The sequence below is a fragment of the Branchiostoma lanceolatum genome, chromosome 13, assembly GCF_035083965.1.
Source record: "Branchiostoma lanceolatum isolate klBraLanc5 chromosome 13, klBraLanc5.hap2, whole genome shotgun sequence".
Taxonomy (NCBI): Eukaryota; Metazoa; Chordata; class Leptocardii; order Amphioxiformes; family Branchiostomatidae; genus Branchiostoma; species Branchiostoma lanceolatum.
The window spans coordinates 14,610,565-14,636,308 of NC_089734.1; the positions used below are offsets into that span (position 1 = coordinate 14,610,565).

The 25,744-nt window shown below is 40.5% G+C and overlaps 1 protein-coding gene and 3 long non-coding RNA genes across 4 annotated transcripts; 1 reads left to right on the forward strand and 3 right to left on the reverse strand.

Moving 5' to 3' along the window:
- Positions 1-4,445: 4,445 nt before the first annotated feature.
- LOC136447062 (uncharacterized) lies at positions 4,446-6,796 on the reverse strand. The gene is made up of 3 exons (XR_010757688.1): positions 6,690-6,796; positions 5,740-5,813; positions 4,446-5,137 (listed from the first exon to the last, which is right to left on the reverse strand). It is a non-coding gene; the product is annotated as an uncharacterized lncRNA (long non-coding RNA).
- An 868-nt stretch (positions 6,797-7,664) lies between these two features.
- On the forward strand, positions 7,665-12,378 carry LOC136447059 (uncharacterized). The gene is made up of 3 exons (XR_010757685.1): positions 7,665-7,863; positions 10,311-10,375; positions 10,947-12,378. It is a non-coding gene; the product is annotated as an uncharacterized lncRNA (long non-coding RNA).
- On the reverse strand, positions 11,528-13,174 carry LOC136447061 (uncharacterized). Its single transcript, XR_010757687.1, has 2 exons — positions 12,862-13,174; positions 11,528-12,292 (listed from the first exon to the last, which is right to left on the reverse strand). It is a non-coding gene; the product is annotated as an uncharacterized lncRNA (long non-coding RNA).
- A 4,342-nt stretch (positions 13,175-17,516) lies between these two features.
- LOC136447051 (tubulin alpha-1A chain-like) lies at positions 17,517-22,981 on the reverse strand. Its single transcript, XM_066445730.1, has 3 exons — positions 22,848-22,981; positions 22,189-22,411; positions 17,517-18,773 (listed from the first exon to the last, which is right to left on the reverse strand). The coding sequence occupies exons 1-3, from the start codon at positions 22,848-22,850 to the stop codon at positions 17,644-17,646; spliced, it is 1,356 nt and encodes a 451-aa protein (XP_066301827.1). The 5' UTR covers positions 22,851-22,981; the 3' UTR covers positions 17,517-17,643.
- Between the last annotated feature and the right edge of the window lie 2,763 nt (positions 22,982-25,744).

Consider the following 25,744-nt stretch of genomic DNA (forward strand, 5'->3'; position numbering starts at 1 on the left):
AATTTTTGGCGAATTTTTTTGTTATCAAACAAACGGTCAGCTGTTGTTTCACTGCAACATATTCTAATAAATACATATTGAACCTGAAACTCAAATCACAAGAGTTTAAACTTCATTCAGAGAATGAGTATTTTTGTTGTTGCTTTCTTTATTTTCCAGGTTCCGGGATTGTGTGTTCATGAGCAAGCGTCATGGTTGGCGGTGGTACATCCAAAAATGTACGGGAAAATGGGAGAGAGATGCCGGGCCAAATGCCTACATCTGCGCAAAGAACGCAGTCCCAAAAGAACCTGATTGCTAGAAACATGCATTAGGAATTTTGACAACAGCTAGCCATCTGTGTTTGCTTCTGTATCTATATACTAGCAGCCGGTATAACAACCAGTTGCCTTTAAGTATCAGAATTTTCACCCAAGGATTGATGTGTTCAAAAATTCGTGTTTTCCTAGCCCGATCAAAGAGTGGTTGCAACCAAGTACCGTGGAACCATCCTCATTAGACAGCTTTAAACAATGTATGCAGTTAGATATGCGAAGGTTAGACGTGACAGGTCGTTCGGCGTAGTATAACCAGCTGCTGCTGCGCCGCGTGCCTGCGAAGCTTGTGTGTTACACCGAATGGCGGTTATACCGGTTACATAAACTACGCACAAAAAGTTTGGAAACATAACTTTGGTCGATCATATCTCCGTTGTTTCTTGATCAATTTCAATTATTTACATATCATTACAAAGCTTTTGTGATTTACTTTCCCATGATACCAAACTTTATATGGTTGTAAATAAATGGAACGAGCACCAGACCTGCTTATGCCAGCAGGTCACATAAAAAAAGTGCCCAGATAACCCAACTAATGTCAAACGCGCAATTCAGTATTTTTTCTTTTGCTGGTAGCACGTGGCTTTTGTACGAGAGTAATGTGAAACTTAAAGCAACAAAACACATTAATATGAAAGCCAAGGATAGTCTTCATTCATACAAAAAATGCGTAAAGGAGCCTCAGTTATGATGAAGGTGGCTTAATACTGAGTACACAAGCCATGCGCTGTCACCACAGCCCGGCACATCCTCCTCATGCTTGTCACCCGCCACATCCTTCTCGCGCGGCCCCTGGCTATTCTTCCACAAGGAGTCTTCGCAGGTCGACCAGTGTTGTTCTGTTGATCATTCTTGCATGCACAGCTCGCCCAAGCTGATCAGTGATCACAGAGTCTAAGACTGTGTTCAATTGTGTTGAGATCTGTGCTGCAGGAGGGTCATTCTATCCTCTGTATTCCTGCATCCTGCCTGCAGGTGGTTTGAAATGGCTCTCATTCTGTATGGACGCGCACCATCATCTTTCAGATCTTGCATAATGTAGAGGTAAGGATCTTGGAAATGTGACTGGATTGAGAAAGGTGTCTCTATGTCTTGACACATCGAGGTTGCTTAGGATGATTAGCCTGGTTTCTCGTCTGACAGTTAACGTTGTACTGCCCCGCACTATGACACTGACTCCAACAAAACAATCAGTCTATCTGTGCAACAGTCAGCGTAGGGTTCTCCTCGTTGCCCACACTTTCATTTACCCATCCAACAGTCTAAATAAATCTACTCTTATCTGTAGCTGTGAACATAACATTTCTCCACACACTGTTCCATTCACGATGTGGACAACACCACCACAAATGGGTTTGGAGCTGCGCTGAGTGTTTGGCACTAGCATGGAAATTTGGGCACTTTTTTTCTACAACCCACTCGCGTAAGAAGGCCTGGTGCTCGCTCCATGAGATTGCAATTATAATGAGTTGGGTATCATAGGAAAGAAAATTACACAGGCTTTCCAACGATATATAATGCATTGAAATTGATTAAGAAACAACGGAAATATGATCAACCAAAGTAAAGTTTCCAAACTTTTTGTGCGTAGTTTAGATACAAATACAGATTTGGTGTAACACATTAGCTTCGCAGACACACGACGCAGCTAGCTAGCAGTAGCCGGTTATGTTACACTGAACGACCTGTCACGCTAACCTTTGTACATCTACCTATAAATTTTGTTTTAAGTTAAGTATCCAATGAGTATGTTCCTGCAGTACTTGGTGGCAACGAGTTCCACTCTAAGGGAGATACATTTTTGAACAACTCAATTCTTGGGTGATAACTCTTGAAGCACTTGAAGATAACTATTTACAGGTTTGCGTAGCAAAACCTTTGTTGGATCCGTTGGCATGTGTGGTGAACGCCATCTTGAATTGTGACGTCACAGGGTCGCCATACCATTTTATTGGGAGGGGTGTTTTTGGGGGTCGCTAGCGTTCTCTTTATTTTTAACAAATCGGCACACAACTATCACACATTCAACTCAACTAAAAGAAAAAAATCATATTTATAAAAAGACCCCGTGATCGCTAAACTAACATAGCAAACCTGAAGTATATGTAGCACAAATACTTAACTCTAGTTCTTGTTCTTTTCTGAGCTGATTTCTAGCCATGCATGCAGGTTACCATATATCAGCAAGCGTTCTGTTGGATGAATACATCATCGTATTCATAAGCACCTGACTAACAAACGTTTTTCAAATAATACTGCTGTACAGTTGCTACTAATAGCCTCAAGTAGGCAATATATCAATAACGTTATATCATTTTAAATGTTGGGCGTGACAATGTGGCAACAGAGCAGTCATAGAAGACTGTAACGTTCAGCTTTTAATCCACATTTAATTGTTTGCGCAACTACTTTAGTATTGTTAATTATCTTCGCCGAGTACTATAGTACTCGAGGTAGATTATGTTTTCGGTTGAGCCAGCTGTTTGGTGGGTCTGTATGTATGTCAAGAGCATACCTCAAGAACCCTTTGATGAATCTTTATGATTTTTGGTAGGTGTGTAGTGGTTGTGCAAAGGAAGGTCAAGTTCAAAAATGGTTTACCATGCGTTTTTCAACAGTACTGCAGCGGACTTTTAATTTTCGTGCGTCTGTATGTAGGCAAAAAAAGTGACGGAAACGTTGATGGATCTTCATGATTTTTTGCAGGTGTGTAGATGTTGTGAAAACGGAGGTCAAGTTTAAAAATGATTCTCCTGGCATTTTCCGTCGGTACTGCAGCGGGCTTTGTGTGGATGTGTATTTTCTTGTGGACAACATAACTCAAGAAGCTGTTGATGGATCTGTATGATATTTAGTGGGTGGGTAGGGTTTACGGAAAGGAAGGTCAAGTTCGATAATCGGCCTTCTAGCGAGTACCTAAGGTACTGCAGCGGAGCTTCAAAATTTGCTGGCATATTTTCTGAAAGTGCTATGGTCATGATATTTGTGTGGTAGATAGTTCATGCCACAAGAAGTAAGTTCTGTAGGTTTGGGCCCCCCTAGCTGCTTGTTCAGAACTGCAGTGGGTGTTTTTGTTTTGACATTCGGACACGTATTACTTGAGAAGGGGTGAAGAGATTGTCGTGAAGTTTTGTATGTAGAGAGCTCAGATAGTGCTTTGCACAATCGATGTCTAATTATAGAAAACAGGGGCTAATCTGCATAATTAATAAGGATAATTGGAAATCCATTACATTCCATAATGGGGCATGTGACAGGGTTCCCGAAACAGGCCAGCAGAAGGCCTTGTCTAGAAGCATAAATAAACAGATGGGGTACATAAATAAACAAATGGGGCAGTCTCACTACAATTCAAGCAGATGTGTGGGTCCGGTTGGTTTTTAAAGTGTTCAGTTTCGGCATTTTTGTCCAACACACGGGTTGAGACATTACGGAAAGGGAACAAAATAGAAAGCCTTACAAAACACCTAAAAACATGTGAATAACCAGCCGGACCCACTCCTCTGCTCAGAGTACACTGCACCAAAACTGCACCACTGCTAGGTATTACCTAGCACCGTATGGAAAAGTAACATGTACTATGTCTTGCAAAATGTGTATGATATGGAATAAAGATTTATTCTATTCATATATATTGACTGTACCATTTAATTATAACTTTCAATTTTTTTGATGACCAGTTATAACATATATCAGCACACTATACACATATTCTAGTCCTGTACCACCGAATGATTTTTATCCCTATCTAGACTGGACTCATTCTCCCCCCCCCCCCTCCATCATAACTTAAAAACGGTATGGTGTATGATCAAGTTTGCAGGGGGTGATAAGCATGTATATATTAATCACTCTCCACAATAAGCCTTGATCATTTGGCGAAGATAATGTGTTCGTGGAACTCTAGTTCTTTGATATTTAACATTAATAACAAAATACATCAATGAGTGCTTTTCCATGTGGTCATTGCTACGTTTTATTTTTGCTCGATTATGTTAAAAATCTGTTGTTCAGACCTGTTATTTTTAATAATAGGGACTTTGAAATATTTTGAAAAACCTAGCAAATCGCTCAAATTATTCTGTTTTTGTACAAAGACCCTGAGATCAATCACAATTAGTCTTGTCATAGTTTTTCGACAGCGTATTTATAACAACGATAATAAACTAATGCACACAGTATGTCGTATCGGATTTATAACCCATTATGTGCAAAATCGTAGATATAGTGACGTGCAATCATGCTTTCTAAGTGGCAATTGCAACGGTTATTATCAATGTAATGAATGAAATGCAATAAAAATAGTGCAAATTAACAACAAAACATGGAAAACTACGTTCATAAACCATAATCAGTAAATTTAAAAAACACATCTGTGAGGAAACGGGTATTGCTAGTATGTTCAATCAATCAAGCAGTCAAATAAACATTTAGTTTTGGGATTTACCAAGACCACATTTTGAAGAAAATGAAATAAAATAACAGGAAAAAAATGCATTTGCCAGTGAGGCTTGTTATGAAATAAAGTTACCGAAAATCATTCCGTATTCATCTTGGGAGAATACAAGACGCGATATGCCCCTTTACACATCTTGATGAACCAGAATATGTTCATTACGTAAAAAATGGGAGTCAGAATAAACATATTGATGAGAAGGCCAGTTCCAACTTTGAACAGCTCGCCTGTCTTCATGTGTGGAATCACATCGACGAAAATGAGGATGGTGGAGATACGGCAAAGGAAGAACACCACCAGCATGGCCACACCGTTTACTTTGTACAGCAGGGAACGGCGATAGCCCAGAGTGTGTAGGATCAGCCTGGATTAGAGACAAAAAGAAATTTCACTACGGGTCTAGGAATCAGGTATTTACCAATGATGAGAAATGCTGGTAATGGTTGCCTTGGGTGGTACACGGAGCCAGCATAGATGTAGTGATAAATCCCAGTATAAGGTAACCTGCTTGCTATAGGCTCCATTTGTGTATACTTGCCATTTGCGGTTTGTCAGGTACGATTCAGTCCAAGATAATGCATCCCCTGTGAACCCGTAGGTCGTGAGCTTCTTTAAAAGCAGAGTGTGGTCCACTAAATCAAATGCTGCCCTGTAGTCTAGTAAAACTATCGCAATCAATTATGTGAATTAGTATTGATTTTGAATAATCTTCCGTGATAGAGAAGAACACCATGTATGTGCGTATGAACTTGATGAATGAACGGAAGAACGAATGGATTTGGAGATGGAGACTTATAATTATATACTGAAGGTCGTTCTCATCACCAGTGGTCGGGAAGCCAATACGGTTGTGGCATGGCCAGTTGTGCTTTAGGGTGAAGAAGATGAATTTGGAGGCTGCCGCAAGTTCCTGATTCTTTTTACCGAGGCCTTAGTTAATACGTTTCACTTCATAATCTACCTTACCTCATATGGACGAAGGGGGTGGACAGCTCCATTAAAAACCAAGTGTTGCCAAAACGCATTCCAACAGGCCGAGCCTAGAAAACGGCCAGAAAACACCTCTTGTTCGTTTTTCTTAGCTTTTGTTTCAACTAAGGCCATACTGATTTGATTAATGGGTGACATCAGCAAGCGCATCTCAATTTTCGTCCGTTTGAAAAAAAAAACGTTTTCGGTCTTACTGTAAATCGTGAAAAGCAGCTGCTGCAAAATGAGGAAACACGTGTTGTAAATTTTCAAAAAAGCGAAAACGGGTTACTAATGTCGTAGAATATTTACGTCAATACCAAAGTCAAAAAAAGAAGATGTGAAAAAGCAAAAATTCCTGAGAATCTATATTTCGGTATACCCTTCTTTTTTTTATTGCAACATTTACATACATGACATGATGACGACAGACTCAAGCTTACAGCTTATTTTCATGTCGTCATCGACAGGATACATTACAGAAGAACAAAACAAATATTACAAATACTGAAAATGAAAAAAAACAGGTGCAGACATGCAAAGCATAAGAGCAACAAATTATCTCAAATAAACTACATAACAGAAATCTTGAAATGTAAGAAAATTGAAATCAATAAACAGTTAAATATGTGTGCAGGTACTACAAGACTGGTAGGATGGGGGGTTTACTACTCAAATCTTTTGGTTTCTTTCTTTTTTTTAATGAATAGTTGGACATGCTGTAAGAGTTTGGTATTGTTGGAATTCGAAAGGAAGGGTGAGCCTTTAAGCAATAATTGAATTAGAACATTGTCCGGGAGATCATTGAGATTTGTGGCTGAACCTACCAGATTTTCTAAATTGCTGAATAGTAAGGAACGGTATTGAGTGTAGTTTGGGCAGTACAAGAAATAATAATATACCCTATTGTGCGTACATATGTACTGCAAGGTTGAAAAGAAACTTACGATGACATTAAGACAACCCCAAATGACAGCAGTGTGATGTAGAACCATCTTCCAGTCTTGTAGAGGGACATACATCGCCATCAGCAAACTGTCTGCAGATCAGAAAACAAGAGTAATGTCAAGCCCCCCTCTCACTGGCCCCGCGGCACGCTGGCGGCGTCGCTGCGGCCGATCGAATTGACAAAGTACTCAACGAATTTCATCGGCAAAAAACGAATCTTTTTATGGTTTGTGTGTTTTGCTGTCTTTTTGGTCATACTTGTACGTTTTGAATGATATTCCCATTATAAATTCAAGGGTAACACAGATCCAGTTTAGAAGGCAGCGACGCCTCCAGCGTGCCGTGGGTCCAGTGAGAGGGGGTCTTAGATAGGTTATACGCTGTCTCTGTCATCATATGTCATCGTCATATATCAACAAAAACGTGATCATATTAACAACTAGGCAATCAATTGACAAAGTAAATGATAGAAATAATCCAAAGGCTAATATTTACGCAGCGAGATTCAAGGCTACAATAATCTAATCCAAGTCTTCACTATTTTCCTCACAACGTCTAAGACCTAGGAATGTTGTGTTTCTAGTTACCTGACTGTCCCTAACAGACCCTTGCTTTTTGTGTCGATCGTTGGGAAAGTACATAAAATTTTTTGATATGACGTCTGAGTGATGAAATTTAGAAGAAACTAAATTTCACACTCTGTTAACTTTAAGGCTTTGAACAATTGATGTAAGAATGTATACTAACCATTGTACCCCGTTGTTCACTTTGGCGCTTCTATGATGTAAATGTATATCTGTATAACTATGATATGGTGTTGAGTATACCAGTGTCCTGCTGTATAAAGTTTTACATCTTAAAACTGAATTTGTTTAATAACTTTGGAAAAAATCTAGAAATAGAATCGCTGTCTATTAAAGGAGTATTCCACTCTGTAAGCGGGAATTGTCATTCCTCTGATAATGAATTGTTATCCTTGGATCTAGTTTGTCTTGTAAAATTTACCATGAGTGGGAGCCTGAACGCAAGGCGCTACATGATAGTGATCAAGGCATGAAACCCCCGAAGGATCCATCCAACAATCCCAGAATTCAATGCGCGGTGCGGTACCGAGGGGAGGGCTTGCCAACATGGAGGGAGGGCATGCCAGCATGGACCCCGATGAGAAAACAGGTTGGTACTGGTATAGATGACGATGCTATGAAGTTCAGGAATACATTTTTGAGTAGACCAAATGTGTGTGCACAATCGTTATCAGAACTGCCTGGCCAGCGCTTTTCGATTTTATGTTGTTGTTGTTGTTGTTGTCCTTCTGTAGTATTTTCTACACGCATACAAGTAGCCATTTTAGATAGCAAAAAGGTATTTTTAAGAATGCCAAAAACTCTGTATTCCAAGAGCCGATACACTTCAAACTTGTTGTGTACATTCCTGAATATATGATAGTCACTCGGCTGTTTTTGTTAGCGTATCAAATGAACTGTTAGCTAGAAATTCGGGCCAGAAGATGGCTCAGTTATCACCGACGCCATTTTACCTGGGTATGGGACCTACAAAAGGCTCCTCACTATAGTGCCAAAATCTCTGTCCTCCATAACACCAGCGACTTCAAAATTTGTTTGTACATTTCTGAATATATGATAGTCACTCGGCTATTTTCGTTAGCGTATGAGATTAACCGTTAGCGAGAAATTCGGGCCAGAAGATGGCTCAGTTATCATCGACGCCATTTTGCCTGGGTATGGGACCTACAAAAAGCTCCTCACTATAGTGCCCAGATCTCTGTCCTCCCAAACACCAGCGACTTCAGACTTTGTGTGTACATTCCTGAATATATGATAGTCACTCGGCTATTTTTGGTTAGCTTATCGGGACAACCGGTATCGAGAAATTCGGGCAAGAAGATGGTTCAGTTCTCATCGACGCCATTTCCCCTGCCATAATGGTGACCTACATTCAACTCCACTCTAAAGTGTCAAAATATCTGTATTCCAAGATGTGAGCGACTTCAAACTTTTTGCGTACATTCCTGAATATATGATAGTCATTCGACTGCTTTCGTTAGCTTATAGAGTCAACCGATGGCGAGAAATTCGGGCCAGAAGATGGCTCATTTCTAATCGACGCCATTTTGCCTGGATGTTTACATAATGGTGACCTACATTCAACTCCACACTAAAGTGCCAAGATCTCTGGATTCCAAGACCTTAGCGACTTCAAACTTTTTCTGTACATTCCTGGATATATGATAGTCACTCGACTGCTTCCGTTAGCTAGGCACATCAACCGTTAGCGAGAAATTAGGGCCAGAAATGGGCTATGCAAGCAGACGTGCTGATTTGTCATGGACTCCATTTTTTTTGTTATTGACATTTGGTCTGAGCTAAATTCAACTCCTTACTTAAAAATCCTTTTTCTGTGCCCAGGGGCCAGAACCATAAACTAATTCAGGAAGTGCTTCCCACTGTGGGCCTTGCTGCAGTTTGAAAGGTGGATTGGCCCTCATAACTACATAAACACATAAAAATCCCAGACTGACTCCAGCTTGAAACAAAGGCAGGAGAAGATTAGCATAATACTGGTGAACAAGATTCAAATATTTTTTTCTACTGGTTTTCAAAGTAACATTATGAAACCATACAGAATGACACAGAATGACTTAAACAAAGTTACATAGTCAAAACAACTTTCAGTTTTTAGACAATCAACCTTGTGTTCAAATAAAAACTCTCAAATCAGCCTGTCAAAGTTGTTTCAAAGTGTCTAACTGCATAATTGCAACTTGGAAATGCCAGTCCTCACAGTTGAATTCAAATGTCTGATAGTTGTGTGTCTACAAGTATGACTTGCAGCTGTGGTACCTACATGGTATTCTAAAAGCCAGTTATATTGGAGCTCAGTGGAACTTGTAAGGCAGAACTGCAAATGAACTGCCAGCCAATGTCTTTACCTATACTACCAAACAGAGCATGGTATTTTAGCCAGTGTTGTCATTTATATTCTGGGTTACATAAAGATAACTTCTTCATGTATAATCATACATCAATTCCTTACCTGTTATCTCTAAATTTCAAAAGTTTTTTTAGAGTATCTTGGGTGGTGGTGACTGTCTTAGCCAGGCCACCACCCATGTGAACACCACGGCAGTCAGTAGCAGACTGACCCTGGTAGTTTACGTTAGCCGAATTTATTGGGTGATTTTATAGTACAAGCATGGTCTTTAACTTCTCAAGTACTCGAATCTCTGTATTAGACTTCAAAATTTTTGTGTACATTCCAGGATATATGATAGTCAAGCTTTATGATTGTTTTAACAATCATATAGCTTGACACAATTTCTCGCAAACTCTATAACTATAACTTATAGTTATAAGCTTTCAAGCTTATAGTTATAGAGTTTGTGAGAAATTGTGTCTGAGGTTGGCCACACTAACAGACACCGCCATGATTCATTTGATCTGGCTTATTTCAGGTCAACATATGACTTCCATTTGTACTCTGATTACATAAACTATGTATCTATCTATATCTATATGACGCAAAATGTCTGTCTTAATGATTTCATGATTGATACGTATATTTTCAGTAAATACATTACTGTCATTTTGTTTTTTTGATAGAAATGGTAAGGACGCCAAGGAAAGAAAATCCAAGGAAAAGCCCAGGGAAACGCCCAAGACAAAAGGTTGTGTTTTTTTTTAGTATAATTTATATAATGTAGAAAATGATGTAACATCTCTAGCTTGTTCTCATCTATGGACACTTTCTTCTTGCAATGACAACATTGAATTTTCTCTAGGGCTCGGGTGTCATATTGTGTGTCATTGGTAAGATTACTTCTTATGGTAAAAAAGAGGGAAAAAAAGTGTATGATACTAGCAGGGCCTGACATTCATTGTTTGGATAATTACTTCACTGGTACCGGTGCACCTAACCAGTAACCTAAAGATGTAAATGTACATAAATATTTTTGTATGCATAGCATAGAATAGTAAACAATGAATTATAAACCTTTTCTTAGAGTGACTTTGAAATTCTATGGCTAACTAAACAAGTAATATAATAATGTTCTTTGTTTTTGGACAAAATGTCAAGCTGTATAATACAAGTAGTGTACAATCGTACATCTTCATGATTTTTCTTTTTAATGTGAAGGAAAATTGCCGGCTTAGCATTATTTTGGCACCTCTGTATCAATGAATTAACTCTACGTATCACGAAGATGTAGTTGACTTCAGAATACATTCTCTCTGCAGGTGATCTAAAGTGGCTTCTGGGCTACAGCAAAAGGCAAAGGGATGATGTGGTGAAGAACATCTACGAGAAGGACTACACTTTCAGAAGAATGCTGTTGGAGGCTGTCGTGCACAGGCGCCGGGAGTCCAATGAGTACTGGGGGGACCAGGTGCTCCCAAAGCCAGACTTACCCCCCTAACATTGCCCACATTCCCAGGCCAGACAAACAGGCAGCTATTGCGCAGTACCAAACAAGTTTTGAAGACCATAAGCCAGCCCCTTTATATGCTCAATCATTCTGTAGTCAATTTAATTTTTTTCCTCATTTTTGTACTGATTTTTTTCAGCATAGATGCCTTACATGACTAAACTACATGTATATGTAGTTTATGTTTTGAAATGTTTTGAAAATTCTGGTGCTGTCTCTGCTATAGACACATAAAATGTGCAAATACTAGACTATACATATTGATGCTTGAACATGTAACATGAACATGTCAACAGTAGTTTACATAATATAGGTCCTGGTAGATACTTAGTAATATACTGATGTCATATGTCACAGGTAATGTTTATTAGATTGATGAGGACAAGTTGCCAATTGTATATCCATTGGAGCATTTTATTAATAAATGTCCTGCCTACATATCTCAGAAGTAAATATTCCATTTTACAACCACCATAAGTTTATGTGTGTCGAACAATACTGTCTCAAATGTAAACACAAGCCATTTTTAAAAATTATTCAGAAATATAATTGTATATCCTTGTAATATACATGTATATGTCTTTCTTGCTGTACAACTAGTTCAAAGGAATGTAGAAATAATGATACTTGGACAGTAGCTAAGGTTTCCATTCGGCCTGCCATATAAATTTAACTATAAACCATGAATAGATAAAAATGAATACATACAGGTACTAGACAGTTTTTTATATTTGGTTGAAACACACCTGTTATGCAGTGTTAGAAGTCTGGAAACCCCTGTGTACATGTAAGACTGTTATCAAGTTTGTTCTTTGACTTACCAGCTAAACCCTCACCCTAATTCTAATACTTACAGTATTGAGTTAGAAGAATACAAACTGATTTATAGACCAACTGGACAGGTGATGGCGAAACATCTTAGCAGCAAAATGTTCTAATTCTGTAAATACAATTTTGGCCATGATATCTAAACCTACATGCTCTTCTGCTCACCTAGTGACCTACTTATCTGCCTTAAGAAAACCTATGTATGTCCCATCTTCAGATGGATAGGCCTGCCTTATCCTGCTGACCACACAGAATAGAACCACACGGCACACTGTTCTTCCTAGGCGTCGTTTGTGAACCCAGCATGTGAATTGTCAGTATCGTAAGATCCTGGGAGAAACAAAAAATGCATGTAAATTGTAATGTTACATGTTTTTTTCTTGTATCAAGATTAATACAAGTACTCTGCAGAAGGACGAGAATGTTTTTTTTTTTTATGATTTATTTATCCAAATAATATTTCCTTTATCCTTACTACACATCTATTTGAATATGTGCACAATATTTTCCTTATCCTTACTACACATCTATGTGAATATGTAGACAATATCTGGCCATTTTTGTTTAGTCTGATAATTTTCAGATCTTGGTATTTCACTGACAGCCCCCCTCCCACACTGTGTAACATTTTCCGACTTTTCACCCTTAGTAATGCAAGTAATTACAAAATTACTGTCCATTTCTTCACACAAGATGCATCAAGAAAGGTTATTTAAAACTTCTCGGTACGTAATATATCGGGTTATACAGTGGTACGACTACTATGCAGCCATCACCCCAGGTAAGAACGTCGCAAAGTCTGCCTCACGTTTTCGTGAGCTTATCATGAGTCCTGACACACAGGTCGATGTTGTAGATATGCAAAATAAAACGGACAGATACAAAGTAACAACATTTACCTATTGCTCAATGGCACTCTGACATCTTGTATTCCAAGGTTATGTCACCGTATAAGTGCAGTCTGAGTGCAGACCTCATGAGATAGAGGGGATGGAATCCCTCGTGTAGCTCCCCAGGATCTAGCCGCGAACCCTCCGTCTGGTCCCCGCGGCCGTCCTATGCCGCTTCTGCTTGTGTGGCGGTCCCAGCTCCAGCGGAGGCTCCGGCAGGGTCTTCTTTCCAATCGCCATTCTCTAATTGTCCTGAATCATGTTCAGGCTTAAAGGCAAATGGCCTGATGTCATTAGGGCCCAACTCATCCGAGTCTGTGGCGGCCATTAGTCTCCAACCAGACCCCATGACAGTTTTGTCGTCTGTTCCGTGTTTGGACTAGTGCGCATGCGTATACAGCAGAGTAGAAAGAGCGGGTCTGTGGGGGATTACATGGATTTGAAAAGGATTACTGACGAAAAGTCCTAAGAGGTAATTCAGTCAAAACTCGGGCGTATTTGTTTTTAGAAAAGCATAATTTATCTGAAAAAAATACCCGCTTACTGAGTGGAATTCTCCTTTAACGCTATTTATTCACGACCGTAAGGCCATGTTGATTTGTCCATAAGGAAGACATCCAGTTTTCGTCCGTTCCCAAACAAAAAATATAACATACTGTGTAAATCGTACAAAGCGGCTGCAAAATGATCATACCATGATATGAAAAAAATGGAAAACGATACTAATTTTGAACAATAAAATCAATATCAGAGTCAAAGAAGTGGATATGGGGAAAGGAAAAGGAAGAATCTATGATTCGCTATTCTATACTTTGTACTATAAGGCTGGCCCCTTGTAATAGCAATAGCTAGTCGGGCAGCCTTGGCTGCTGTACATTGTACGCAGCTGAACAAATAAATAAATAAATATACTTTGTGTGCTAATTATTTGTTCAACTTTCCTGACCACGTAGATTTCATGACGAAGACAACTTTTTTTTGCAAAACTTTCTCTTTCCTCGCACGCTCGCATAAGTTTTGGTGTTCCCAGAGGATGTCATCCATATAATCAAATCAACTTGGCCTAACCGAAAACACAACCTGTTTTCCTATGCCTAAAGACAATGCGCTTACCGGCTACCATGTATCCCAGCGACATGCATACCATATGGACAACGAGAGGTGGGCTACCCTGGGAGTCCAGGCACCGTAATCGGATCCCCGCACGCGCGCCCAAGCTTTCACGGCCCACCCTCCCGCTGCCCCCCGAAGACTGACCCCGCCCCACTCTCCGCTCAGACCCAAACTCCGCTATCCGATTACTCCGCTATCCGTGTATGGCTAGCAGACCTTGGGTTTACAGCGGAGAGTGGGGCGGGGTCGGTCTTCGGGGGACAGCGGGAGGGTGGGCCGGGAAAGCTTGGGCGCGCGCGCGTTGCTTGGTGGCTAGCCGATATACGGTGCCTGGCCCCCAGGGTAGAGGTGGGCAAAACCTGTGGTGAAATGGGAAAATATTGGTAACGTTTCCCGACAATTTGGACAAGTACATTAGTACCTACGTTGATGAAGATTAGACATCCAGGTAATAAGATACACCAAAATGGAGCTAATATTAAGAAAGGAGGTCTACGCATCGAACTTTCAGGCACTTGGGACAACACGCTACCCCCCCCCCCCCTCAACAGGAGCTAATTGCTTCATTAGCATACAACCTTGTCTTCACGTACTGTTCTGTTGAGCCATCTGAAATTATCTTCACTTCATTAACATATCTATTCAGAGTTTTGGTATAAAACCTAGTTCTGCTAGATCTTTCCTCAGTCTCTAACGAAAGATATAGCCTGAGTACCAGCCTCAGCTCCGTAGTAACCGCTGGCTCAAAAAAAATCGCTTGCTAACCACGATTTTTTTGAGCCAGCGGTCACTACGGAGGCTGGTACTGAAGCTACGAAAGATAGCGGATGGTGTCTGAAACGTCTGACTGTTTCAAAATTTTATCCAGCTGCGTGAGTAACTATTTTTGGTGTACATTAATACCTCCCTACTCTTTTTCGGGGATCTTTGACCTGCAAGAATCAAACGACCACTTGATGGTATTTGAATACACCATGAAGCCAGTTTGCTAAATGTAGGTAAAAAATAGGATCTTAGAAGAAAAACTTTATTGCACGACAATTGTACGCCGTATGAAAACAAACTACTACATCATGTAGTACTAAACATATACAAAATAGAGGCATAGAATACAACTTAACGTCCTAATTACTCAAAAAAAAAAAAAATGGCTAGCGTAAGTCTTTGATATAGTGTTATAATCCATTTTGTCTAGTAATCACGAGTTTCGGTATTTTTTTCTAATAATAAATTCGAAGCTGTCTTTCATATTTTTGATAAGGGCGCATAGATTATATTTACCTATTCACCAGCAGCCTTTTTACTAATTTGTGAAGTTGATTTTACATCATCTTCTTCCAAATATACTTTTGAAAGCTTAACTGCATGGATATTTGGTTGGTCAAAAAAAAAAAGTCATCATTGCGTATAGTTGATTTTTAACCCCCTCCAAATAAGAAACGGCTACAAACCGACAACTATAGGATTTTCCTGAATTGTTACAATGATAAATCAAACCTACCTTAGATCATCTTTCATTTCTTCGAATGAAAAAAACACGTACAGTCCCAGTGCACCGGCGATAGCACCATGGAAAATGGACATCACGCTGGAAGGGGATAAATGTTTCTTTCATAAGCTCTTTACATTAAAAAACAAAAAATATCAAATTCCAGAAACTAAAAGATATGAAATATAAAAAATAATGCAGTAGAAATATAAGAGTACTCAGGACTTTGTACTTTAGTATGTGTATTGATTATTAGTGAGAATATGAAGAAAAAACATTTTGGAATCTTGCAGTTGTAGTAACACTAATTACATGTATAACAGCAAAAGCTGGGAGTTTTTAGTGTAGTAAATATAGTAGTAAATGCAGTAAGGAATACCGAGAGTGCATAGCCTCCGATTTTTTGTAGTATAATAAGTATGGTAAGGCAGTCTGAGAAAAGTATTATCACTTTTTCACATACTTTAGGAAACAAAGATTTTGCATTCAATGGTTTAACGTTAATTCAGGCTTTTATATCATATCTCGTAGATAGATCTGTAACCATGGCAACCTTATCTGCTATCTTGTCACTCAGGCTGCCGAAATCTGGGACTTGTTTACTGAATGCATGTACAAACAATAACGGCCAATAAAGTAGGGCGGGCAAGATTTTCAAGCAGATGTAAGGAGTTGACCCAGTCTCAGAGTTTTACGCTTGTTTTTGAAACATTCAGTGCGTCTTTCCTGTAGTGCACCTTTTCGAGTACAGTAAAGTGGAACAGAAAATCTTTGTACACAAATGATATACACACACATGTTTGTACATAAATGTATACACATATCTCACCTGTTTCTTAGTACCACCTGTTTGTTGGCAGGTAAAGTTACGAAGGTAGGCGCCATTTTCTTCAGCAATGGGTGGGACAGCCATTCAGAGATGGCCAGATGGAAGACGAGGCTACCAACTGTCGTTAAGATGTACTCGGAGTCGTAACCCATCTTATCCAGTGATGTGGCGTTGACGTGTCATTTACACAGAATCTGATAACGCTTCAAAGTCCAGCTTACTGACCTACTCTCTGTCAACATGGAGGATCAGTCCACTGCAGTATAGCCGGGGGGGGGGATTTTACAACTATTCATTTGGCTTTACCCAAGGCAAAATATAAATCTTGTAATGTCTAACCTTCAGTGGCGTATCATTTCTATAAGTTAAATGGGGGTGAAAATTCTGTAAACTTTCATTCTCTTTGGTTTATGTTGTTAGCAATATTTTCTAGCCTCCACCAGGCCTTCCTACTGGGTCGTAGAATTCTGCAAAAAATGGGAATAATTGGCTAGGAGAGTCAGTCCACGGTAAGGTTGATAATTCCCCCGCCTAAAAATGCTACCCTATGGGGGCCAAACCCTTCTGGCAAATATTCTCCCTGTAGCTGGCGATGTTAGTCTGGTAGGATTGTCCACCCAACCACTTGAGCTTGCATTTTCTGGACAGTTTTGCTGGCCACCCTCCCATAAGAATGTGATCAGATAATGAAACCATGACCTTACATTTTAGATTCGAGATTCGAGAAAGCACACGAAAGGCGAGTTGTCAATATTGGTCGTTTCTCAGAGGATAGGAAACAACTTGATACGATTGATCGAATTTGCGGAGGTATACGTTCCCCGAACGCAGACTCGAGTTATTTATTTGTTAATTTGTTTGGATTTCCTTCTGCCATGTTTAATTACGATTGCCTCACTCACTCACTCACTCACTCACTCACTCACTCACTCACTCACTCACTCTCACTCACTCACTCACTCACTCACTCTCACTCACTCACTCACTCACTCACTCACTCGCTCACTCACTCACTCACTCACTCACTCTCTCACTCACTCATTCTCTCTGGTAAAGATGTATCTATTTATCTATTTACCAAACATCAAGTTGATATCATTTTTTCAAGTTGATATGAAGCAATATCATTTCTGTTCCTTTTATGTAGATTATCAATATGCTTAGTTCCTATCATGCCTATTATCATTAATATTTATCTAGATAAGTGGAACATTAAAAATATGACGCACAGTCGCCAGCGTTCATTGCTTTATTTAATGCATACAAGCGTCATGGTGTGTTCTTCATTTAATATTCTAACCTTCGTAGAATCATGTGTGCTTGCTAAGTGCAGGAGGGCTTTCGAAGGGTTTTGCAGTATCTAGTACTCCTCTCCCTCTTCCTCACATTCCTCTTCAACGGAATCGACGCCGACCTCCTCGTAATCCTTCTCCAGGGCCGCCAAATCTTCACGGGCCTCAGAGAACTCTCCCTCCTCCATTCCCTCACCGACGTACCAGTGCACGAAGGCACGCTTGGCGTACATCAGATCAAACTTGTGGTCCAGACGGGCCCAGGCCTCAGCGATGGCGGTGGTGTTGCTCAACATGCACACGGCACGCTGCACCTTAGCCAGGTCTCCACCGGGCACCACGGTGGGAGGCTGGTAGTTGATGCCGACCTTAAAACCGGTGGGGCACCAGTCGACGAACTGGATGGTGCGCTTGGTCTTGATGGTGGCAATAGCGGCGTTGACATCCTTGGGCACGACGTCACCGCGGTACAGCAGACAGCAGGCCATGTACTTGCCGTGACGGGGATCGCACTTCACCATCTGGTTGGCTGGCTCGAAACAAGCGTTGGTGATCTCGGCAACGGTCAGCTGTTCGTGGTAGGCCTTCTCTGCAGAGATGACCGGGGCGTAGGTGGCCAGGGGGAAGTGGATACGTGGATAGGGCACCAGGTTGGTCTGGAACTCAGTGAGATCCACGTTGAGTGCGCCGTCGAAGCGGAGGGATGCGGTGATAGAGGAGACAATCTGGCCGATCAGACGGTTGAGGTTGGTGTATGTCGGGCGTTCGATGTCCAGGTTACGGCGGCAGATGTCGTAGATAGCCTCGTTGTCTACCATGAAGGCGCAGTCGGAGTGCTCCAGGGTGGTATGGGTGGTCAGGATGGAGTTGTAGGGCTCAACCACAGCAGTGGACACCTGAGGGGCTGGGTAGATGGCGAACTCCAGCTTGGACTTCTTGCCGTAGTCGACAGAAAGCCGCTCCATCAAGAGAGAGGTGAAGCCAGAGCCGGTGCCACCACCGAAGGAGTGGAAGATGAGAAAGCCCTGCAGACCAGTGCACTGATCAGCCAGCTTACGGATGCGGTCAAGGACCAAGTCGACGATCTCCTTACCGATGGTGTAGTGGCCACGGGCGTAGTTGTTGGCGGCATCCTCCTTACCAGTGATGAGCTGCTCAGGGTGGAACAGCTGACGGTATGTGCCGGTACGGACCTCATCTGAGGGGTAGAAGACAGTCGATGATCATAAAAGTTGTCAATAACACATTGATCTTACAGTTAAAAAGGCTTTACAGTGACGAAACCTTACAGTGACAGGTACTGCAAAAATAGACAGCATGATACGTTCCTAGTCGTTTGCTTCAACTATGCGTGTTGCAGTTAATCATATTCATACCAAAACAATGCACATCACTGTCGTGAGTCCATGTGTATGCACCTTTGTCAATAGATCTGTAACGCTTTATGATAGTGTTTCTTGTGTATTACATCATCATCATGACGTCGTGACTACGTATCATAGCTCTTGCTCACTACATAGAATGGCAAAGGTAGCAGACGTATTGTTCAAAATGATTAAGTAATAAATTGTCAAACATAGTACCCAATACAATCGTTGTACAATGAAATTTAATTTGATTGATGAACACATTTATGTTTTTGTACGACCTGGTATTTTACTAAATGCACGCAATTCAGTGTTGATCTCGATGATAAAAGAATATATCATAGATAAAGTTTGTTTATGATGACAGCATGGACTGACGCATGCAAAATTTATAATTACAACATATATTTGTATTCTTTTGTTTTGATAAAAAATAGCTGACATTTAAATGGATGGTACAACGTTTGAATCAAATCTAGAAATATTTTGTTTACAGAATTTACGAGAGAAGGAAAAAATGAAGATGAAATTAGATTCAATATATACAACATAGCTTTTTTCACTTCAAGTGCTACGAAAAATGTGCACACTCAAAAGATAATATACAGAATCTCTGCTTCTGAAAAACAAAAATTAAGAGTTTGTTTATTTGTTTGTTTATATATTCATCACAACGTGGAAGGGAGGGCAAAACATGTGCATGCGAACTTATACAAGGTTTCATTTTAATCCAAATTTAGCAGATGGTATAACTCAATAGACCCCTTTCCAAATACCGCGGCCATTTTGAATCTAGCGCGAGCGCGCATAATTCGAGCGCGGGAAAAGTAAACAAACGGTAAGCGGTAAGGCGTCCCCAATAGAAACCAGCGTTGGGTCATCTTCTGCGGCGAGATGTTCTCCTCCTCGCTGAAATCTATCGATATATTTGCATGTCACAAGTAGATAATATTGTTGTGGACACTTGGACTCGATATCGGCTAGTAAAATTGTGAATTTCGGCTACTTTTCCACAGTTCCTGCCGGGCTGTTGAGCGCGCGCTACAGTGAAAAAACTCTAATATGTTTACACGGCGTGCTTGTGGTTTCCCTGATAATGTTAGCTAAAGTCGAGAAAAAATCCCACAACACACACACTTTTTGGACTGGGATCCTTGTAGCTACGTAGATAGAAATATACAGAATTTTACCAGTTGTGACCGTAATTTAGACGATGACAACTTTGCCTGGGAAAACTACGCGCGTTGGGAGCTCGAGAAGGTCGTGTGTTCTGTCAAGCCTTTCTTAACATAGCTTCGTCCGCAGATATTTTATACTTCCACTGGATAAAATCCCACAAAAACGTGAAAATGTAGGCTTGAGCTCAAGGTCCTTTTGGTTAGGAATTTAGCAGAGTTTTGGCGGCTTCTTTTGACGCGTTTTCTGAAATATCAAAACCTAAAGTACGTGAGTAAAGATGGAGTGTTTTCACTATGCGCCGTAATATCTTAAAATTTCCGTCGGATGATATTTCAGAAACGTGAAGATATAGGCTTGAGGGCTCTGCGAGTAGAAATTTGACGGAACTTCGGTGGCTCCTTTGACTTTGACCAAGGAGGTTTTGCTTTGACGATACTTTAGTGCCAAGATTAGCGTGAGGAATTTCGTTAGTGAAGCAGGGGGCGTGTTTTCTTTGTAGCGTTTCATTACATCACTTTTCGCGGAAATATTTTAGACTTCCGCAGGATGAAACCCCACAAAAAAGGAAAATATCGACATGAGGTCCTTCAGTCCTCAAGCCAATATTATCTAACTTATTTTTCGGTTCCATCCGGCCAACAGATATCTTGAATATTGCCGCGCAAAATGATTTAAAGAAACGCCACATACAGTGGAAAACACACCTTCACTCACATACTTAGAGTCCTCAAGACTAAATTCTTGGCATCCGAAAAGATCGTCAAAAAAGCCGCCGGAATTCTGCCAAATTTGAGGACATTGAGCTCAAGCCTATATTTTCACGTTTTGTAGGATTTCATTTGGCGGAAATATAGAATATTGCTGAGCGAAGTCGATGTAGTTCTGCACAGAAAACACGACCCTCCCCCAAACTCACTTAATTTCAAGATGATGTTGTCATTGTCACGACAGCCAGGCTCAACAGTTATATATATACCTCAACGTAGCTACAAGGGTCACAGCCCGAAGAGTATATATTTTGTGGGATTTTTTCTCGACTCTAGCTAGCATTATTAGGGAAACTACAAGCACGCGGTGTAGACATATTAGCATTCTATCACTGTAGCGCGCGCTCAACAGCCCGGCAGGAACTGTGGAAAAGTAGCCGAAATTCACAATTTTACTAGCCGATATCGAGTCCAAGTGTCCACAACAATATTATCTACTTGTGACATGCAAATATATCGATTGATTTCACCGAAGAGGAGAACATCTCGCCGCAGAAGATGACTCAACACTGCTTTCTATTGGGGACACCACTGCAAAGCTTTACCGCTTACCGTTTGTTTACTTTTCCCGCGCTCGAATTATGCGCGCTCGCGCTAGATTCAAAATGGCCGCGGTATTTGGAAAGGGGTCTATTGGCTATTTTCCAATTCACAACAACTTCCACGGAAACGTTTATTGTTCTAAACGTTCTCCGGGGATTTGCCTGCCTACCCGCCCGCACCTAACATGAAATATTCAAAGGATTGTCATATATCAAGGCAACGGGCTGAAACAATAATTGTTCGCAGGCAAGACTAGAATAAAAAGGTTGATCTTCTCGGTATATAAACACCCTTAGGTCTCTATCTCACTGGATCCGCGGCACGTTGGCGGCGTTGCTGCGTCCTAAACTGGATTTGTGTTGCCGTTGAATGTATAGCGGGAAAATCTGACTAAAGTCTGACTAAAAATTAACAAAACACAAAGCGTAAAGGGATTTGTTTTTTATCGATGAAATTGATTGGGCGCTTTGTCACGTCGTCCGATTGCAGCGAGGTCTTAAGCCCCCCTCTCACTGAACCCGCGGCACGCTGGCGGCGTTGCTGCGTCCTGAACTGGACTTGTGTTACCCTTGACTTTATAATGGAAATATCATTCAAAACGCACAAGTATGAGTAAAAAGACAACAAAGCACACAAAGCGTAAAAAGATTGGTTTTCTATCGATGAAATTGATTGAGCGCTTTGTCAAATCGCCCCATCGCAACGAGGTTGCCAACGTGCCTCGGCCGGGTCCAGTGAGACCGGGGGCCTTACATACCGACTACTGTGGGCTCCAGATCCACGAAGACAGCCCGGGGCACATGCTTGCCGGCGCCGGTCTCACTGAAGAACGTGTTGAAGGAGTCGTCCCCGCCACCGATGGTCTTGTCGCTCGGCATCTGGCCATCAGGCTGGATCCCGTGCTCCAAGCAGTACAGCTCCCAGCAGGCGTTACCGATCTGACAACCGGCCTGGCCGACATGGACCGAGATACATTCACGCTGAAAAAGAAAAGAAAATGTATTAATTTATTGGAAAATGTTGGTAAAACATATATGACACAGATTTGACAAAACGCTTCGCCTAATGCCATTTCCCTACAAGATCCAACGATTTTGATGTTCCTAGTTGAAGAACTGACTATATCTCAAGATTTTTGCAAACATAGATTCCCGTTTTGTTCAATTTCGTAATCAATCGTTCGCAGGCATCAGTGTCTGATGCATGGCGGCTGCAGACATGCATAGGGCTCGCCAGGCTGGTCTACTCTCGGCATAGACCCTCCAGTCGGTTCTGGTGATCCCCAGCCCCTGGAGCGTGTTGGGGCTGGGGATCTACCCAATTTAGTAAGCAACACACAATATGAAAACACACTAAAACAATCGTTTCAATTATCATATCAAATATGCATAGAGGAATGTAAACTTAGACACTCACCATGGTTGATTCTTGTTAAAAGAGCACGTATCACAGCCGGAAAATACAGCGAAATTCTGGACAATCCGATCACTTTTGAATGCAATGAATCTCAAGCAACGAATATGAAATATCTCTGTCGCTATGCTATTATATATCAATGTTATTCTTAGTTGCCCCGGTTACTTTCATTCCTTGCTGAGATGCACAATGATGATTGGTTGAGGCGCATCACGTGACATTTCGTCATCTGTTGTTGCTGGTGTCGATGAACTTGTGTTGTTTGAGGGGAATTCTGATTGGCTAGTGTCCGACGTTAGAAGCCTTGCGATTGGCTGATATGTATCCAGGTAATAAATAAGTTTACCAAACAGATCGGGCTAAACAATGGTCTTCGCGTGTATGAATTATGTTTCTAAGGACACGCCCAATAAAGGACAAATGTATAGCGTCAGCTGAAAAGCTGTTTTCATATGAATCACGCACGTTGTTATCTGCAAGACAATGGTACATGTCACATCTCTTACTACGTATTGTGAGAGCAACTTTGAAGTATCCGTTTTAGACAGATGTGAGCGTAGACGCCCAGTCATTTGTCTCAATAAAATGTCAAACTGAAACGCCGTAACAATATCGTTTTGAATGTGGTTTCGTAACACAAAGACCTGCTTGTCAACCGATTCAGGTCGATTGAATAAAACATTCTCTTGCAATATGAAACAGGCCCCTGGGGGATGTCTATTCTAATTGCAGAACTATTGGGACTGCGGGTCTCTTTGGCATATTCACAGCCCATCTCTAATGTAGCCTGGAGTCGAGCCTTCTTAGCTTTAGTCCGCTACCCAAGCTCCGCTCCTCGCCTGCGCATGTTCTAAAGCTAAGAATGCTGGGCTCCAGGCTATCTCTAATGAAGTTGGGAGGCTAACTACTGGTCGTCTTGTATGCCAGGGGGCGGAGAGAAAATTAATCTAATCTCTGTACTATCTATCGGATTGCGACCAGATCAGATAATCTACCCCTTTAAGTCTTTCCACCGATCTTTAACGATTAAATTAAAACTGGTCACTAGTACTATTAACTGCATCAAACGAAAAACATGGTCGGAAGGCTGATGCCATCAGTAGAACCGTTATATATTGACTGATATTTAAATGCCTGGTTATGTAATGTGTTTGTTATTGTCTCTACTTCACTGAGACGGACCCTGCTGTTACAAAGACATCACGGTTTGCAACATGACTTGTTGACAATTATATTTTTTTGTGAGCGCATGATGTGCGATGGTCAGAGATGCGTTTATGTAGGATGCTTGTATGTATCAAGCAACATCGTTGGCATGCCAACCTGCGACCCGTCCGTCTCGCGGCGTTAGCACTGGTCAGCCAATCAGATACTCCCCCTCATGTTGCTGGAAATTTACCAGCCAATCATGTTGCCCTTTGACAGCATGTGGCGACGTGATTGGTTGGTGAATACCAGGGCCCATTGACTAGATTATCATGGACGAATGTAACCATATAAGAGCCTTGGTGCAAAAACTTTTTTCTATAGGCCATCTAATTACTGATTCCTTTAGCTGCCACATGATATTTTAAGACACTCAAGTGGAAATAATTAGATTAATTATTCATTGGATATAATCGTTTCCAGGTCACAGAGAGTCAACGCGATTCAATCATTCAACACGAACTCACAATGTTTTAATGATTTATTCCAATGTAGACAACATATCATCACAAAAGATCTTTTTACAGCAATTGTTTTACTGAACAAGACCTCATCAGGTCTTGTCCAGTGGGCTTTTTCGCACGCTGTACATAAAACATCATGTATTATACACTCATACTAAGGCAAGTTTCCTTGTACTGTACACTGTTATACTAACTATGGCATGAGTCAAACTGTAAAGAGATTTGTTTATGAATATATATAATATAGAAACTGTACATGAACTATGGAACAAACCCTGACATAAGAAAAACATAACTATAAAATTTGTCGCCTTATTTCTTAATACTTCAATTGCCAACAAAATACTGTAGATCATTCAATGTTTTTTTTGCAAATTGGAAATGAAAAATAAAGAGAATTGCGTTGTCATCTTAATTTAGTTCAGTCAAAACACTGCTTAGATATGTTGGTTGACAAAGTTATAACTTATTAACAGAACAGACAAGGAAACAAAACCTGTGGTATTAAAACAAATATCATAAAGGATGTCCACAAAAAGTAATGCATTGTACAAATAATGTGTTAAGACTTGGAAGTGTCAAATAAAGTAATATCTTTCAGAACAGCCAATAGACTACTTTTTGATTGATATCATGTACATTATAATTATGAAGAAAATATTTTGTAGATTTATGGTATCACAGAAAACCTAGCAGGAGAAATATCATTATATACAATACAATAAAGTTATGCTTCTTGTTTTGGACATGTGTGGATATAAAAACTTAAACATTTTTGTTTGCATGTTCGGAAAACAAACTAAATCTTTGATTAGTGGTACCTTTTGAAATGTTTGCCATAATGATAGCTAAACAGTAATTCTAGAAAATATGTAAAAGCATCATTTTGGCAACTACTTTTCATAGCTTGGCTATATACATATCACCAAAGAGCTCCACATCTTTCGAAGGCAAAGACAACATCCAAAACCATTTATGACTTTTTCACACTTATCTTTTTTTTCTTCATAAACAATTTGATAATCCCTGTAGCATACATTTGGACAAAATATTCATTTTTACCTTCCTAAGCATTAAAAAAAAAGAATTTTAGTGGCAATTCCCTTACAAAAAGCCACCAGTCAAGTCATGTTATATACAATGGCAAGAAGCATGGGTTGTCTACAAATATTTACATCTGTTAAATTCATTGGCAATGCCACGACATTGGGCAGTTGAAAAGGCTTT

Coding starts and splice junctions, on each gene's coding strand:
- LOC136447051 (XM_066445730.1), bottom strand. Junction 18,774..22,188: donor TCTGGAGCCCACAGTAGTCG/GTATGTAAGGCC, acceptor TCTACCCCTCAG/ATGAGGTCCGTACCGGCACA.